The sequence below is a fragment of the Colletotrichum graminicola genome, assembly GCF_000149035.1.
Source record: "Colletotrichum graminicola M1.001 genomic scaffold supercont1.18, whole genome shotgun sequence".
Taxonomy (NCBI): domain Eukaryota; kingdom Fungi; phylum Ascomycota; class Sordariomycetes; order Glomerellales; family Glomerellaceae; genus Colletotrichum; species Colletotrichum graminicola.
The window spans coordinates 535061-549592 of NW_007361022.1; the positions used below are offsets into that span (position 1 = coordinate 535061).

Genomic DNA, 14532 nt, shown 5'->3' on the forward strand with positions numbered 1-14532 from the left:
ATGGCCGCCGCTCGCTCTGCCTTCCGTCTCACCACCCGCTTCGCTGCTCCTCGCCTTGCCGTCCGCAGCCAAGCCGCTCGTCCATTCTCCATCTCTTCTCGTACCTTGAAGAGCGACGTTGTCAGCGAGAAGGAGATCCCCGTCTCCGTCTACGCTCCTGACGCGAAGGGCACTGGTCAATCCGACCACTTCTCCATTCCCGTTCGCGAGCATGACTCTCGCCCTCCCACCGAGTCCCCCATTCCTGGTCCCGAAAACGACGATGTCGTTCCTCTTACCCGCAAGACCTTCGACTCGATGCCTCCCATGATGCAAAAGCTCTCCGTCATGGGCAAGACCATTGTCGTCACTGGGTACGTTTTGCTTTCTCCCCAAACCAATTGGTGATGGTTTTTTACTCCAATTGGGATCTTCCCAACACGCGCTTGGATGCAATTGCTTCTATTTTCTTTCTTATTCTTTCCGGCTGACTGGGATTTCACAGTGGTGCTCGCGGTCTGGGCAACTACATGGCTCGTGCCTGTGCTGAGGCCGGTGCTAAGGCCCTTGTCATCTTTGACGCTAATCAGGAGCTGGGCGACGAGGCCGCTGCTGAGCTACACCAGAAGACTGGTCTGCCTGTCACCTTCTTTAAGGTGGATGTACGTGACGGCGCTGCCATTAACGCTGCAGTTGACTCCGTGGTCGAGCTCTACGGTGCTCCTGATGTTCTGGTCAATTCTGCCGGTATCGCTGAGTACGTCATTCCACATACCTAATGTAGTGTGCACCCTGTGCACAGCATCCCCCCTCCCTATCCCCTTTGTTTTGCGGGACCCACTAACACACGCCTTTGAACAGCTCCAACATCAAGGCCGAGACCTACGACCCCGCCATGTTCCGTCGTCTCATTGATATCAACCTTACTGGTTCCTTCCTCATGTCCCAGGCCGTCGGCCGTGCCATGATGAAGGCCGGCAAGCCTGGCTCCATCATCCTGGTTGCATCCATGTCGGGCAGCATCGTCAACTATCCCCAGGAGCAGTCCTGCTACAACGCCTCCAAGGCTGGTGTCATTCAATTCGGCAAGTCCCTTGCTGCTGAGTGGGCCAAGTACAACATTCGTGTCAACTGCATTTCTCCCGGTTACATGGACACTGCTCTCAACCGTGTTCCTGCCCTCGACGCCCAGAAGAAGATCTGGAAGTCCATGACTCCCCAGGACCGCCTCGGTAATGTTGACGACCTCAACGGTCTCTGCGTTTTCCTGGCTTCCGATGCCTCCGGCTTCATGACTGGCTCCAACGTCATCATCGACGGTGGTTACACTTGCCTTTAAGCTCGTGCATGAGGACGCCTTTTCTCGCAGAGCTTCGCCTTTGCCGTTGGGAGGGTGACTGTACGAGTCTGGCGAGTTATGAGCTTCCAGTCTGCATCGTCTGTGGCGCATTGTTGCCAGTTTCAATCGACGTTATGCAGTCACGAATGACGAGCATCGTTGATCCGCACTCCCGGTACGTTTGCCTTGGGCAGATGTGGTACCCGTGGCATCAACACCCCCGCTCCGACAGGGTCGCGTACAACAACGCGCGACTTCGTGCCGATTTCCTAGTGTCAATCTTCTCTCTCAACGGTCGACTAGACAGAACATCCGGGACTATACCCGCTCCAGTGGCCCGAGGGTGGTACAACACCCAATCAACCCTTGACTTTTAACTCTCATCGCGCATGTATTCTCAAGCAGGCAAGGCAGTTACAGGAGTCAACACAGTAAACCAAACATTTGGGAATTTGGACTTTGGGCTGTTGGTGACTTTGGAACAAAATCCAGAGGATAAAAAGGAGTGAAACTTGGGCTCGGGCTCTGGTATTCCCGATAGATGAGAGAGATAGCATACATCACAATAAATTCTGACAAAAACGGTCACGTCATGAATGTTCTATGGGTCACCAACCCGGTGGAATCAATGCAGTGTGACAAGTATGGTTATCAGTGTTGAAATGATTTTAAAAATCATAATCCTCCGGCACAGTGCACCTAAGGTTGTCTTTGATACTCAAAATCTTGACCATTAGTCACACAGCAGGCATAGGGTGACACAAGTTTGAGGGCAGAGACACCGTACCGATTGTGAAGTGAGTGTTGTAAATTAAGAATAAAACCAGACATTTGAAGAGTCTACCTACCCACGCACAAAAAAAGCAGCCCTTTTAACCAAATATTGGTAGCGCTGGCGTCGTATGTGGTGACGGTGGTGGTGGTAGTGGTTGTTGCTGATCTTGCTACCCCGCCTATCAAAGCAAGCGACAAGACAACAGGTGCATCGTGAGAGGATGACAGGGCGTGATGGATCCGATGGACGGGGTGGAAGGGCCACAAGCCTTCGGCCCGGGCCTTCCCCCTCCCCCTCTTTGGTCCCGCACCCAACTGGGCCACCACCACCCACGAGGGCGGCGCGGCTAAGAAGCACCAGGGCTGACCATCGTGAACCCTGCCCCGGCCCAGGGATGGGGCTGCCGTTTCCTCGGGTCCCCTTCCCTCCCCCTCTTGACGGGAGCTCCACGATACGAGAGAGGGCCCAGATTTCTTACCTGGGGCTTCCCTTGACTCCACGGTGTCCTATAGTAGCCATCGTGGAGACGGTATCATTGGGGAGGGGTTGAAATTACAAAGCTCATCCGACAACAAAAAAACGGGGTCAATTACTACCCGGTCCGCCTGCGTTGGTGAGGATAGTGGCTAACTACGTTGGCAAGCAGCCGGCAACGATTTCGCGACTCGCAAACCTTTGCAGCTCCTCCCTTCCTGAGATACCTACACAACGGGTAGCACCAAGTCTCGAGTTTGAAGGAATATTATTCCCCCCACCAAATTTATTTTCAGGATTGGTTCTATACTACACAATGGCAACGTTTGATGACTCGTCTCTGTCAGACATGTTTCTTACGCCTCAATTGGCCTCGTCCTTCCGCAGCTTTCTCTCTTGCAAAGGTTCTCCTAGCCGAAGCACCATCAAGGCGAATGAACGCTGGAAAGCGTCCACCGGCCTCAGGGTGATCCAGGCGAAACGCAATAGAGCCTCTGTCTGGTCCGGAGAATTAAAGACAAAAACAGAAAATACACCGTCACACTGCTTGCTTATCCCACGTTTGCAAACGGTTTTGTGGTCAACCCTCCCCAACGCCTGGGTATTCGCCATCCCAAAAAGCACAAATGTGTCATGCCCCGGTCACTCACTGACTTCACGCCATGTTAGGCTGCAGTTCATGGCTGTGAATCGGGAACACGGACCGCACGGAACAATCACTCGTCTCATACAAAGAGGGAGTTTGTTCAAGGTCACTCGTACTGCCACCATGAGCAAGCACCCTTGCAATGCCACACAAGCTCAAGGTTGTTTACAATCCGAGATTGAGGAGCAAAGGTTAGGGTCTCCAAAAGGGCAGGGCTGTGCGGGTCTGTGCATTAGTTGTCCCTCTCTGACTCGGCGAACTGGATGAGTGAAAACACGTGGGGTCGCTGTGCACAAGATATGTTAACTTCGCGTGGCAAATTGTGATGCAGGCCAAACTTACCAAAACCCTGTTTTCAGTCATGACTTCGTAGAGACGGGGCAGCACAGTCCGGAATAGTCGCTCGTTCCAGCCCCCAGCCTCACCACCTAATTCATGGAGTTTGAGAAGATCCTCTTGCGCAGGTGTCTTGACAACGTTGCGGGCGATGTTGCGGAGAACCAACACCGCACTGAAGGGGATGCCAGCCGCTTGAGGAGGAGCCGAAGGGTTTTGCTCGTCGGGGGCTGTGGCTGTCTCTTCGAAGTGGACCACGAGATTGTCACTAGGCTGAGGTCCAGCCTGCGCCTTCCTCTCGTTGATGGCAATGCCATTGAAGATCTGGCAGCAGTGCGTCTGAAGATGATGGCCCATGAGGGCGAGCTTCATCTTTTCGGGCTTCGGGTACTTGGTGCAGTCGGCCCACCGGCATCTAATCTCCTCCTCCTTATTGTCGAAGTAACCTTTTTCGTTGCGAGTTAATCCGAGGTGAACCTTGACAACATGGTTCCACATGGTCTCCTTGTTTCCAAAGAAATGGCCACATTTCTCGTTTGGTCGACCAGACGCCGAGTCCCAAAGGCACCGAAGGAACACCTCACCCTTGATACCCACAGGTCGGACCCGGCATCGGATGCCATGGATAATGAATTTCTGCTGCACCTCTCCAGGAATACCGCTGCCCGCCCAGACTTCAGCCTTGGAGCCCTTATAGACCGAGCAGCTGTTTCTGATAAAGTCGGCTGGTGTGATGAGGGGTTGGCCAATGGCCTGGAGCGCCGATTTGAAAGCATTTTGGTATGCCTGCCATGCTGCAATCTGAGTGACGAAGGAATCCTTGTCCTCCTCAAAGAAGCACTTGACCCATTGATTGCATCGCTCAGGTTCCTCCAGCTTCAGCAGATCCTGCAACAGGTCTTCGGGCATGGCAGCAGGCTCGTCGGTCGAGGGCGGTTTCATCATAGGCCTCAAGAGCGTCTCCTCCTGGTATCGTCGAGCGTTATGGGAAAGGAGGCGAACCAGGTGCTGGACCAAATGCTCGCAGTTGAGGGCCTTGACTAGGTTGTCAACGTTGCTGACGACTGCTGTGTACTGGTACAGGAAATCGAGACAAGCATCCTTCAGCTCATCATCATTAAGCAGCATCAGTTCGCCGATCTTGGTCAAGACGGCTGTAGGAACCTTATCCAGACGGTTGGTAGCTTCGAGGTTCATTGAGATGCGTCCGAGCGCGCGAAGAGCCGTTAGTATGATGCCGCGGTCGTCCGATTCGTTCAGTTGCCACATGAGAACCTGGTACAAAGGGTCGCTAGAGTCGATTTCAATGTAGGGGGTCAAAGCCTCGGCAATGTCAAGCATCGCATGCTTCACTTCAACCACCCACTCGTGCCTTGGAAGGCTCAGGACAATGCAAATGAGGTCCTTGATCGGCAGAAAGTCGGCCAGATGAGCAGCGTTCTCTCGTAGCTGGGACATGTTTCTCAGCGTCAAAGCCGCCTCGTTGATAAGGACCATCTGATCCGCAAGGTCCTCGGGCACAATGTGTTCATTGACCTCCTTCGGTTCGAGATTGTCGATGCGCTCAAGGATGTCTTCAGTTCCTTCATTGCCATCGAGGGTGTCGAAATTATCTGCGGCCACCTGTGATACCCAAGAGATTTTCCACTTCACATTGTAGAAAATGCTGCCAACCTCCAAGACTTTTTCGACAAGGCCTTCGCTGAGCCCGGGAAATCCTTCGAATTTAAACTTGTCATGACGTTCGTATGAGATCTTGACAAGGTGATAGAGCGCAAACTGCTGCTCCTCGAAAGTGCCTGAGCGCAAGGCGTACAGACAACGGATGTAGATGTTCGGTCCGTCGTAACCGACTGAGAGCTAGTCAGCAAATGCGCATGGTCCACTCGCTAGATTTGTTCCTTACCTCCAGGATAGGGTCCAGTACGACGAGGGGGCTCCATAAGAGAGCGTCTGATCTGACGGCGCCGAGCAAATTCGGACGGATTGTTACTCGGCGTATCAACAGGGCGCATCGGAAGGATGTGTTGTTGCTGCTGGGGCTGCAGGGAGCGTGGGAGAAACGATTCAACACCGGTCGACGTGTTCTCAGCATCGGGCGGGTTAAAGCTGCCGCTAGGTCCACGAGGCGGGGCCCTGGGCTGGTGGGGAAGAGGCACTGGAGTGTGTTGAACCTGTTGCGATGCCGCATGATGACTGCCTAGCTGACTGACGGGAGTGGGTGTGTTACTGTGGCTCAGCTGCTGACCGGAAGCATGGCGAGTCGGTCTAGATGGGCCCGTATCTGGCTGGAAGATGACTCTCTGAGGCGGGGCTTCGCGCAGGCCTCGTGAAGCTCGAACACTAGACGTGGGAGCAGCATCGGGTGTTGGCCGCTCTCGGGTAGGGGTGCCATCATCACCAGAAGCAGCTGCAGAGTCACCGACAGTGCCGCTATCGCGCTTGATTCCTCGGAAGTTCTCCCTGGTGCGGCTCAAGAGGCCGCCACCCTTAGCCGACACGTCCTCCAAGATGTCCTTCGGAGGCGGTTCCTTGCCATGAACAAACTTGATTTCGTAGGCAGCGAGGTTTTTGTAGTACTTCTCCTTTAATGAAAAGGCAGTCGAGGCTACGTTGGAGGAATGAATACCGAGTTGCTCGGCCATCCGGCGCCAAGCCAGCTTTTCATCGGACACCTTGTCGTAGCCGCCATTGGCAACGATATGGTTGAACGTCTTGTAGAGATCAAGATAGACCGGTCCCACCTTGGGCTCGACCTCGAGAGTTGTACCTCGCTCCTGATGGTAAGCTCTCAGCTTGGCCATAAATTCCTCGTATTCGGGGGTCCGGTTGATGGAATGAAGCTCAACCTCAGCTTCCTTTGAGGGCGCCATGTCGGGTCGGTCGCAAAGACTGTCGAGCAGTATTTATTAGACACGCGAGATGGGTAGCAGTCGTGATGCAAAGGAAGTTGACGGATCACTCGAATGGATGCGTGTGTTTGTTGAAGGCCGTGGCCTGTGAGGCTCCAGAACGCGCCAGGAAGTCAAACGAAGAGTTGCGCGACGCTATTCCGGGTTAGGCCAGTCAATCAAGGGGTGCGCTCAATGCTGGTATGAAAAGTCGCAAAGTCGCAGCGCCCAATGAAGGGAGTGGGTTGAATGGGCTGTTGCGCAAGCAGGTTCGAGGCCCTTTGCGATCGGTCAGTGATGCGCCGGATGACAACCAACACAACCGTGTTTTGCCTTGCACTACGCGACGTTGAAAATTCCCCTGTTACCTTCTGTCTTATCTCCACGTGATCGAACTGGCTTTATCGGGTAGTTGTGTGCCTGAGCTAACGAAGCAGACACTTGCCCATATCTGGACGAGACCCACCTGAGCTGCATTTTCCCCAGAAGCTGCGCGAGCAGGGTATACAGTACCTACCTACCTAAGGTAGATCGTTGCTTGGCACTTTCCGCTCTCTACCCGAAGTCAATATTTGCATCTTCCTCTCAATCTTTCCTGATTCCCGCACGACAACCTCCAGGTTTCCAACGCCCTTTACTGCCATATATTGCCCTAAGACGGTCAAAAATCTCTCCGTTCAGAACGCAGGCCATCAATGCTATGCTTACCATCCTCCTTCACTACCCCCCCGCACTTGAGATATGAAGTTGTCATCAGCGGTCATATAAGCTACGGGGTCGCAAAGCTACAGATTTGCCTCCTCAATTATATTCTTGCGCCTGTTCCCGGTTCCATATCCCTCGTTCTCAAGGCATCTCGGGGGCCCTAGAATATGGCGCCCAGACTCCAGAGTTGGGCTTTCACGTTGAGCCAGGCTTGTGTTCGCCAGAAACTGTTCGATGCATTCGAATGGGACACCATTTCAATGCTAGACAATGCTGTTATTACAATCAAACAGGAGAAACTTCTTGCAAATACTGTGGGGCCAGGGCGTCAACTAACTAAAGAACCAAACCACGTACTCGTCGTCCCGTTGCAAGACCGCCCAGCAGTACGTCAGTCTACACCATATACAATATTCTGGTCTTAACTAGCATTTCAGCTCAAATTAGGTCTCGGTAGTCGTGATGGCAAAATAGCCCCTGAGTTCATCTACGGCGTTCGATACAAGCAGGAAAAGGGGTCTATGAGTATCAGAGCGAAGTCGCACGATGTATTTGTTGAAGCCATTTCATCATCGTCTACGTATGAAAGCTTACTTACTATCTACAGATGACCAGAGATCTGGTACTCCAGTTCAAGAACCGGAATGACCAGGACCAGGTGCTGCGACTCTTTCACGATCTTGCCATACGTGTCGAATCCTTGCGTGGGTTTACGCGTCAAGCGGCTTCTCAACAACCATTCAGGTCATCATCAGTGACCGACAACTACCCATCCTCGTCCACAAACCATTCTTTCACTTCCGGAAGAAGTACTGCTCCTCTGTACCAGCACTACTCTAGGCAGTCAGGCTCTTCTCTGAATAATCATATTGTTCCGGACGAGAGAATTCCATCATCACGAGCTCGCAACGTACATGGAAATGACCATCAACCCATGAGTTCTATAAGGCACCGCGATGAAAATTACCTTTCAATGGAATCCTCTCATACATATGAGAGAGCGCGTACTGCATTTACAGACCGCCAGGGTATGGGGACACATTTCAGATCCTCTCAAAACAGGCACTATGCACCAGTTCTCCAATCAACACCTATCACCTATCATAGGCGGCTCCAGAGCTTTTCCCCGCCAGTCGTCGACCAAGGTAGGGCTTGCAGTCCAGTCGCCGAGAGCCTCTTACTCGACATGATCGATCAACCAAGATCGCGGCCCAGCCCCGGTGCTGCGTTTCGTGACATGCTCCCTCCTCGGCGTGAGCTGCCTTTCTTGTCAGGAAAACAGGCGGAGCAAACTGTTCAGAAGCGATCAGAAGAACAGTCTGAGGTTTTAGACCAGGGAATTGGTTCGATGGAAGCGAGCCAGGGAAAGGAAGTCTCGCAACAACCAACACCACAGACCATCTCGAGGCCTCGATCATCAGCGGAACAAACTGAAAAGCCACTGCAGAAAAGGGTACTTGTGGTTAAAAGAAAGAATTGCGACCTCATCAGCAAGCCGGTCACAAAGAAACAAAGGTCTGATTCAAGCAAAAAACCCGTGTCCACCTCACCGATACCATTGCCGACTATTCCTTCTGCATCTTTTAAACGGAAAGCCATAGTACGGCAAACGGACGCACCCACTATTACCACGATTGATCAAACCCCTATTGATGCCGTTCAGAAGGTCAACGAACAACTCGAAAGTGAAGGCCTCGTGACTGCGTCTTCATTCAATACGACACATCCTACGGAGACCTTTCTGGCAAAGGGGTTTGAGGGTACAGACGTCACTGAGGCACCCACTGCAGACGCAAGCTTAACCTTGTCGGAAGAAGCGCCAGAAACAGAGGTTGAAGTGGACTCGGCTTTTTCTGTGGCAAGGCCAGAAAAGATATCGATGATAACGGATGGCAGCAATGTGCTTCCTAAGCTGACATTTGAGAAGATGGATCAGGGCACACAAACTTTGCCGGTTTCATCTGGTACTTCCGCAAAAGACGAAGAAATATTCGTGGCAAAATTTCAACTTATGTGGGGAATCAGAAATCTTCAACAAACTTGCTTCCAGCGACTACTGGCCGACACTGGAACATCACACCGCATGGAGGACACCAAAGTCCTCGAGGAACTGGAGCAAAATATCGTTCATCTGTGCCAGACCGCCATTGACAGGCATGGCATAGCTATGTGCGATATGCCTTACGAGAAGCTCGTGAACGCCATCACGCGACCGTGATACTGAAAATAGTGCTATGCGTTGAGTAGTACGTTGGCGCTAAAGGCAGTTATTTGACGTTGGAGGGTGCCATTTAATATTGTGCGGCATTGACTGTGTTGCTACGATGGCATAGACATTGCGCATGCTCGAGGTGGTTAGACGAGTGGCAAAGCCAGCTGTTCGATTAGACTATGAGATGATCTAAATTGCAAAGAGGCCATGACTCGTCATTGAGTAACCTCTCTAGGGGTTTCACTTGCGCTCCCACACTCGTTCGTCTCTGGCTCAACCCGAGCTGTGATCCTGGTTTCTTCAATAAACTTATTCGACAAGAGTGCTACAATTGTTGAAAGAGTGATGGCACGAAGTGTTCTTCTCTTCGCTGTCCTCGTGACCCCTCAATCGTAGAGGCATCGTGGAATCAACGCCTGGTGAACTTGCCCCAATCCTCCGTGGGCGTGGGGTTCTTGAGCAAATATTGGCAGAAGTTGCGGGGGCCGTACGATGGAGTAAAGCTGATTGCATCCGAATCATCAAGCATGCTATCGTCTGTGTTGTAGTAAGTGAAACCAACCAAGAAGATGGAGGTATCGGCCTCATCGGCCCCTTTAATAATATGCTCCGTGATATATACATCTTCAGACTGATCAAAGCCAAGAGACGGGATGGTTCGGGTCTAGTAGTAGATGAATTCAACAAAGGAGGTAGAATGAGTCTCTCCGTTAGCGTCCTCGGTAAAAATATGCTCTCTGACCTAGATGGGGCCAGACGGAGCAGAGTTGAGAAACGTCATGTTATCCGGCAAGTGCTTCTCGGTGGCAGTGTATGTGCCATGAGACGACCATGTATCACTACCGTCAACAGCCAGCTCTTCAACAGGGCCGGTCTGGAACACGGTTTCGAACAAATTTGCGGATTCCTCAGAGACGGTAATGGGCCGCGTCTGCAATTCCAGCTGTGGCACTTGCGGCACTTGCTCTTGTGTTCCAGACAGAAGACTAGGAGGCTGATGGGTGTGGGCTAGGCGTCGATGCCGCGCTTGTTTCCAGGTTGGGAGGAATTCATGGGCGAAGCCATGACATGACAGACGGCGAGAAATTTATTTCAGCCTCGAGGTTGTTGTCATGTTTAACGCTTGGGTCAATTTTAGCTTCTTGTGGGTTTGTCTGATGACAGTGGGTGGAGGACCGATGTAGTATGGGGTAGTGCAGAAAACTAGATGACTCGAGTGATTTGCTCTTGGCTTCAGACCTGAACCTCAATCAACCAGAAGCTTGTGATGTGGAAAGAAAGAAAGAAAAGAATACAAGGTTCGGGGGATCAGCATCGCTTCATATACGCTGCAAACATCGACTCTTCGGAGGTAGGGGTGTAGGAAGCGTTAGATGAATGCATAAGCTTCCTTCCATGGACCAAACTGCAGACCAGAGTGATAAAGATAGCAGCGCCTGGCGCATGGTTAGGACCTTGATCTGGGCGACATGTAATGTATGAGTAACTCATGGGCAAAGGCGCACCGATACCAAATGCATTCGTCACGAAAGATGAGGCGAAGGAAACGGTATTGTCATAACACTAAATTACAAGGCAGAAAATTCGGAACAATCACTGAGACGCTTTTTACCAATGTGATGGAGTATCAGATTCGACGACTATGGCCTTCTTACGCAATGTTTTTGGCTACCTCGTCCATGTCCGTTGATATAAAAACATTCAAAACCGTAGTCGTCAACCTTATAGTAGCATCTCATGCATGCCCCCCTGGCGCCTTCTCAACACCACAACACCAACCCAAACCTCGCCATCGTCAACGCCCTGACCAGATCACCCCGATTCATCGATATATCCATCCATCAAACCTCAAACCTTACTTTCGCCCTTCGCACCCTCGCCACTTCCCTCGCCGGCCTTCTTCTCATCCGGCGAGAACGTCAGGCTCACACTGTTGACGCAATGCCGCTCATCCGTAGGGGTGTCGAAGCCTTCGCCCTTGAACACATGCCCCAGGTGGCCGCCACAATTGGAGCAAACAATCTCCGTTCTCAACATGCCGAAGGCACGGTCCTCGTGGCGCACAACGGCGCCGGGCAGCGAGTCGAAGTAGGCCGGCCAGCCGCAGCCCGATTTGAACTTGTGCGAGGCCTTGTACAGCGGCGCGGAGCACCCGGCGCAGGCGTAGACACCCTCCTCGGGGTAGTGCTTATCGAACTTTCCGGAGCCGGCGGGCTCCGTTCCCTTCTCGCGGAGGATGCGGAATTGTTCTGGTGGAGGTGTCAGTTCCTATCCCGCTCCAAACCCTCACGACGATCGTAAGCGGAACTACGAACCCTTGTTCAAGACAGCCCGCCACTCATCCTCGGATTTGTTGGCAGGATACGACATCTTGTCCTGCTGCGATGCGGAAGAGCCGAACAGAGCACCAAAGAAAGGGATCGAGGGCATAGAAGCGCGGAGCGGGCGTGAGGCAGCGAGAGGAGGGAGGGCTCCGAGAGACTGCGCGGCGCGAACACGGGTAAGGTTGGAGAACGTGTAGACGAGCGTGGAGATGAAGGGTGAGAATCGCATTTGCAATTCGTCGACCGTCTCGTCTTGTCTTTGGTAACTTTCTCACCGGTTGGTAGTCGGCGAGTCTGAATAAGTAGTTTGCAATGTCAAGCGAGGCAGAAAGGGGCCTGAGCTGGGAGTCGTGAGGTTTAAATAAGGGAACTGCGTTGCCGTCTCGATACCGTGCGTCTAAATCGAATGTCACAACTTTGGAGGGGTGGTGAGGCAAGTGACAAATAGGATCCTTGGAGGATATTTACAGGGCCCGTGACCACTGACGGCAAGGAAGCTCGGCGACGGCTGTTGCGTCAACGACTTTTGGTTGGTGGGGTGGCAGACAATTGAAAGCCCCCGCCACAGCGGCACTGCAACGCCACAATGTGGAATCATTGTGTGGAATCATGCGCTGTGATTGATTCCATATTGATTCCATACCGCGTGCTTATCCGAGGATCGGCGGACTGTTCTTGTCGCATTCGGACCCCAACTGTAATTAGTTACCTATATACCTTTCTGCCGTATGCACAGCGCCAGCCACATAAAAAAATTGCTATCTCATCATCAGGATTGGCCATTCCAACCCAGTTTCTTTCGGAGCCTATCTCAATTCAGGAATACATCGGCAGGTGTATGCGACCGTCCTAGAATACCTGCTGGGGTTCACGACCTACCTACATAGTAGGTACCAGCAATCACTCAGGACCCGCCGGAACGGGCCCCATTTCATTACCTCTCACCGAATGCCGTTCCGCTTCGCCTCCTCGAGTCACAATCGGTTGTTCATCCCTATCCGATTAAGCTTAAAAGCTCTGGTTCTGAACAACCTCAACCCAGTAATTGTCGGGGTCCAGCAGGAAAGCAATGTTCTTCATGCGACCGTCGGTAAGGCGCTTCTTCCAGTTGCAATTCAAGGCTTCGAAACGCGCGCATGCAGCTTCGACATTGTCGACCGAGACGCCTGTTCCCCGTCCATCGTTAGCTCTCACACCCTTTGCCCCATCCAAATCCCCCAGATCATGTCCATGAAGGAGGTGAACTCACAAATGTGGCCAAAGCCCTGAGGCTGGTCATTGCCGTTGTGGTAGCTGAAGCCCTCGTCCTTCTCGGTGCCGTGGTTCCACGTGAGCTCGAGGATGCCCTCGCGCTGCGCCTGGCTCTCGCCCTCCTTGAGGTCGCCGTAGGCCAGGAAGAAGAGCGTGAAATCGCTGGACTCGTTCTTGCGGATCAATGACATGCCAAGGACTTCCTGATAGAACTTGAGCGACTTCTGGGGGTCCTTGACGCGGAGCATCGTGTGGTTCTATTAAACCGTCAGCCTCTGTTATTCCTCTTTCCGCTCCTCCATGCTGAAACAGCCCACCATTCTGTATGTCGTCACATCCGTCTCCTTGACGTTCTCCGTCTGCTCAATCGGCTTCTGCCCGATGATCTCGACCCAATACTGGTCCGGGTCCAGCACAAACGCGATGTGGCGCATCTTGCCGTCTGTAAGCTTCTTCTTGAAGGTGTAGCCGGCGTCCTCGAGGCGCTGGCACGCCGCTTGGATGTTGTCGACGCTGATGCAAGTGTGGCCAAAGCCGCGGTGTGGCTCCGTGTTACCGTTGTTGACCTTGTACTCGGGGTCATTCTCGGTACCGTAGTTGTGCGTCAGCTCGATGATGCCCTCCCGGTCTAAGGCGTCCTTGCCCGCCGACAGAGCGTTAGGCGAGTCGTAGGCCAGAAAGTAGAGATCGAACTTGGCCTCGGGCTGCGGAATCTTCCTGATGACCTTCATGCCGAGGGTCTCGTAGAACTTGACTAGTGGCGGTCAGTGAGGGGAATTGAGGCACGCCAGTGGCGGGGCTCTTTTATCATACCCGAAGCCTTGGGGTCCTTCACCCGAATCTTTTGCACATTGTTAGCTTCAATCGGCTTCCGGAGCTGGGATGGAATACTCACCATCGAGTGGTTGAATTTGTACTTCTTGATATCTGTCGTGGTAGCCATGGTTGCAAATTGACTGATTCGTCCTAACGGGGTTGACAGGAGTCAGTGCACACGCTCTCAACATGGACATGAACAAACCCAGGGCTTTTGAACCTCACCTAGTGGCCTAGCTGAGAGTATGTTTTGAACTAGCTTGATTCTCTGTAGAGCTCTGGAGGTGTTCATAGAAGCAACGGGTTTGCGTGCAACTGGTGTTACGAAGAAGTTGCAGCGGGGAATGGGTTCGGGAATTGAAGCTGGTGGGACGGAGCGCTTTTCGGACATACCTAACATGTACGGATACTATGTTAGTAGTAGTGCATGACGAAGTGTCGAGCTCCAACAATTATTACATAGCAGTCTGATTACCCCGCCACCAGTAATACCTACCTACTTAGGTACCCGGTACATATGCTGCCCCTCGCTATGCCCCACTGACGTCAACCGAAGCCTATAGAAGGACCGTCCACCTTATTGGTGCCGGTAACGAAGCCCGCCCCGGACACGGGTGCAGCAGAGGCTCTAAAGACACGGCACGGCACGGCACGGCACGGCATGGCTATCAATTCAATTTGAGTCGCAAGATTCTACGGTATGTATTTCAATTACTCCTGAGTGGAATTCGATTCAATCTATCACGTGACTGCTGTGTAGTATTTCTGGTTTCTGCGCGCCATC

The 14532-nt window shown here is 52.6% G+C and overlaps 4 protein-coding genes across 4 annotated transcripts; 1 reads left to right on the plus strand and 3 right to left on the minus strand.

The window, feature by feature from the left end:
- GLRG_05435 (short chain dehydrogenase) lies at window positions 1-1318 on the plus strand (the record flags this gene model as incomplete). Its single annotated transcript, XM_008096120.1, has 3 exons — window positions 1-353; window positions 485-736; window positions 841-1318. The coding sequence occupies 3 exons, from the start codon at window positions 1-3 to the stop codon at window positions 1316-1318; spliced, it is 1083 nt and encodes a 360-aa protein (XP_008094311.1).
- A 2127-nt stretch (window positions 1319-3445) lies between these two features.
- GLRG_05436 (arid/bright DNA binding domain-containing protein) lies at window positions 3446-6422 on the minus strand (the record flags this gene model as incomplete). Its single annotated transcript, XM_008096121.1, has 3 exons — window positions 3446-3499; window positions 3556-5402; window positions 5456-6422. 3 exons carry the CDS (start codon window positions 6420-6422, stop codon window positions 3446-3448), a joined length of 2868 nt encoding a protein of 955 aa, XP_008094312.1.
- Window positions 6423-11205: 4783 nt separating this feature from the next.
- On the minus strand, window positions 11206-11910 carry GLRG_05437 (SelR domain-containing protein; the record flags this gene model as incomplete). The annotated part of the gene is made up of 2 exons (XM_008096122.1): window positions 11206-11606; window positions 11673-11910. 2 exons carry the CDS (start codon window positions 11908-11910, stop codon window positions 11206-11208), a joined length of 639 nt encoding a protein of 212 aa, XP_008094313.1.
- Window positions 11911-12689: 779 nt separating this feature from the next.
- GLRG_05438 (lactoylglutathione lyase) lies at window positions 12690-13875 on the minus strand (the record flags this gene model as incomplete). The annotated part of the gene is made up of 5 exons (XM_008096123.1): window positions 12690-12847; window positions 12931-13189; window positions 13250-13686; window positions 13746-13773; window positions 13828-13875. 5 exons carry the CDS (start codon window positions 13873-13875, stop codon window positions 12690-12692), a joined length of 930 nt encoding a protein of 309 aa, XP_008094314.1.
- Window positions 13876-14532: the final 657 nt, after the last annotated feature.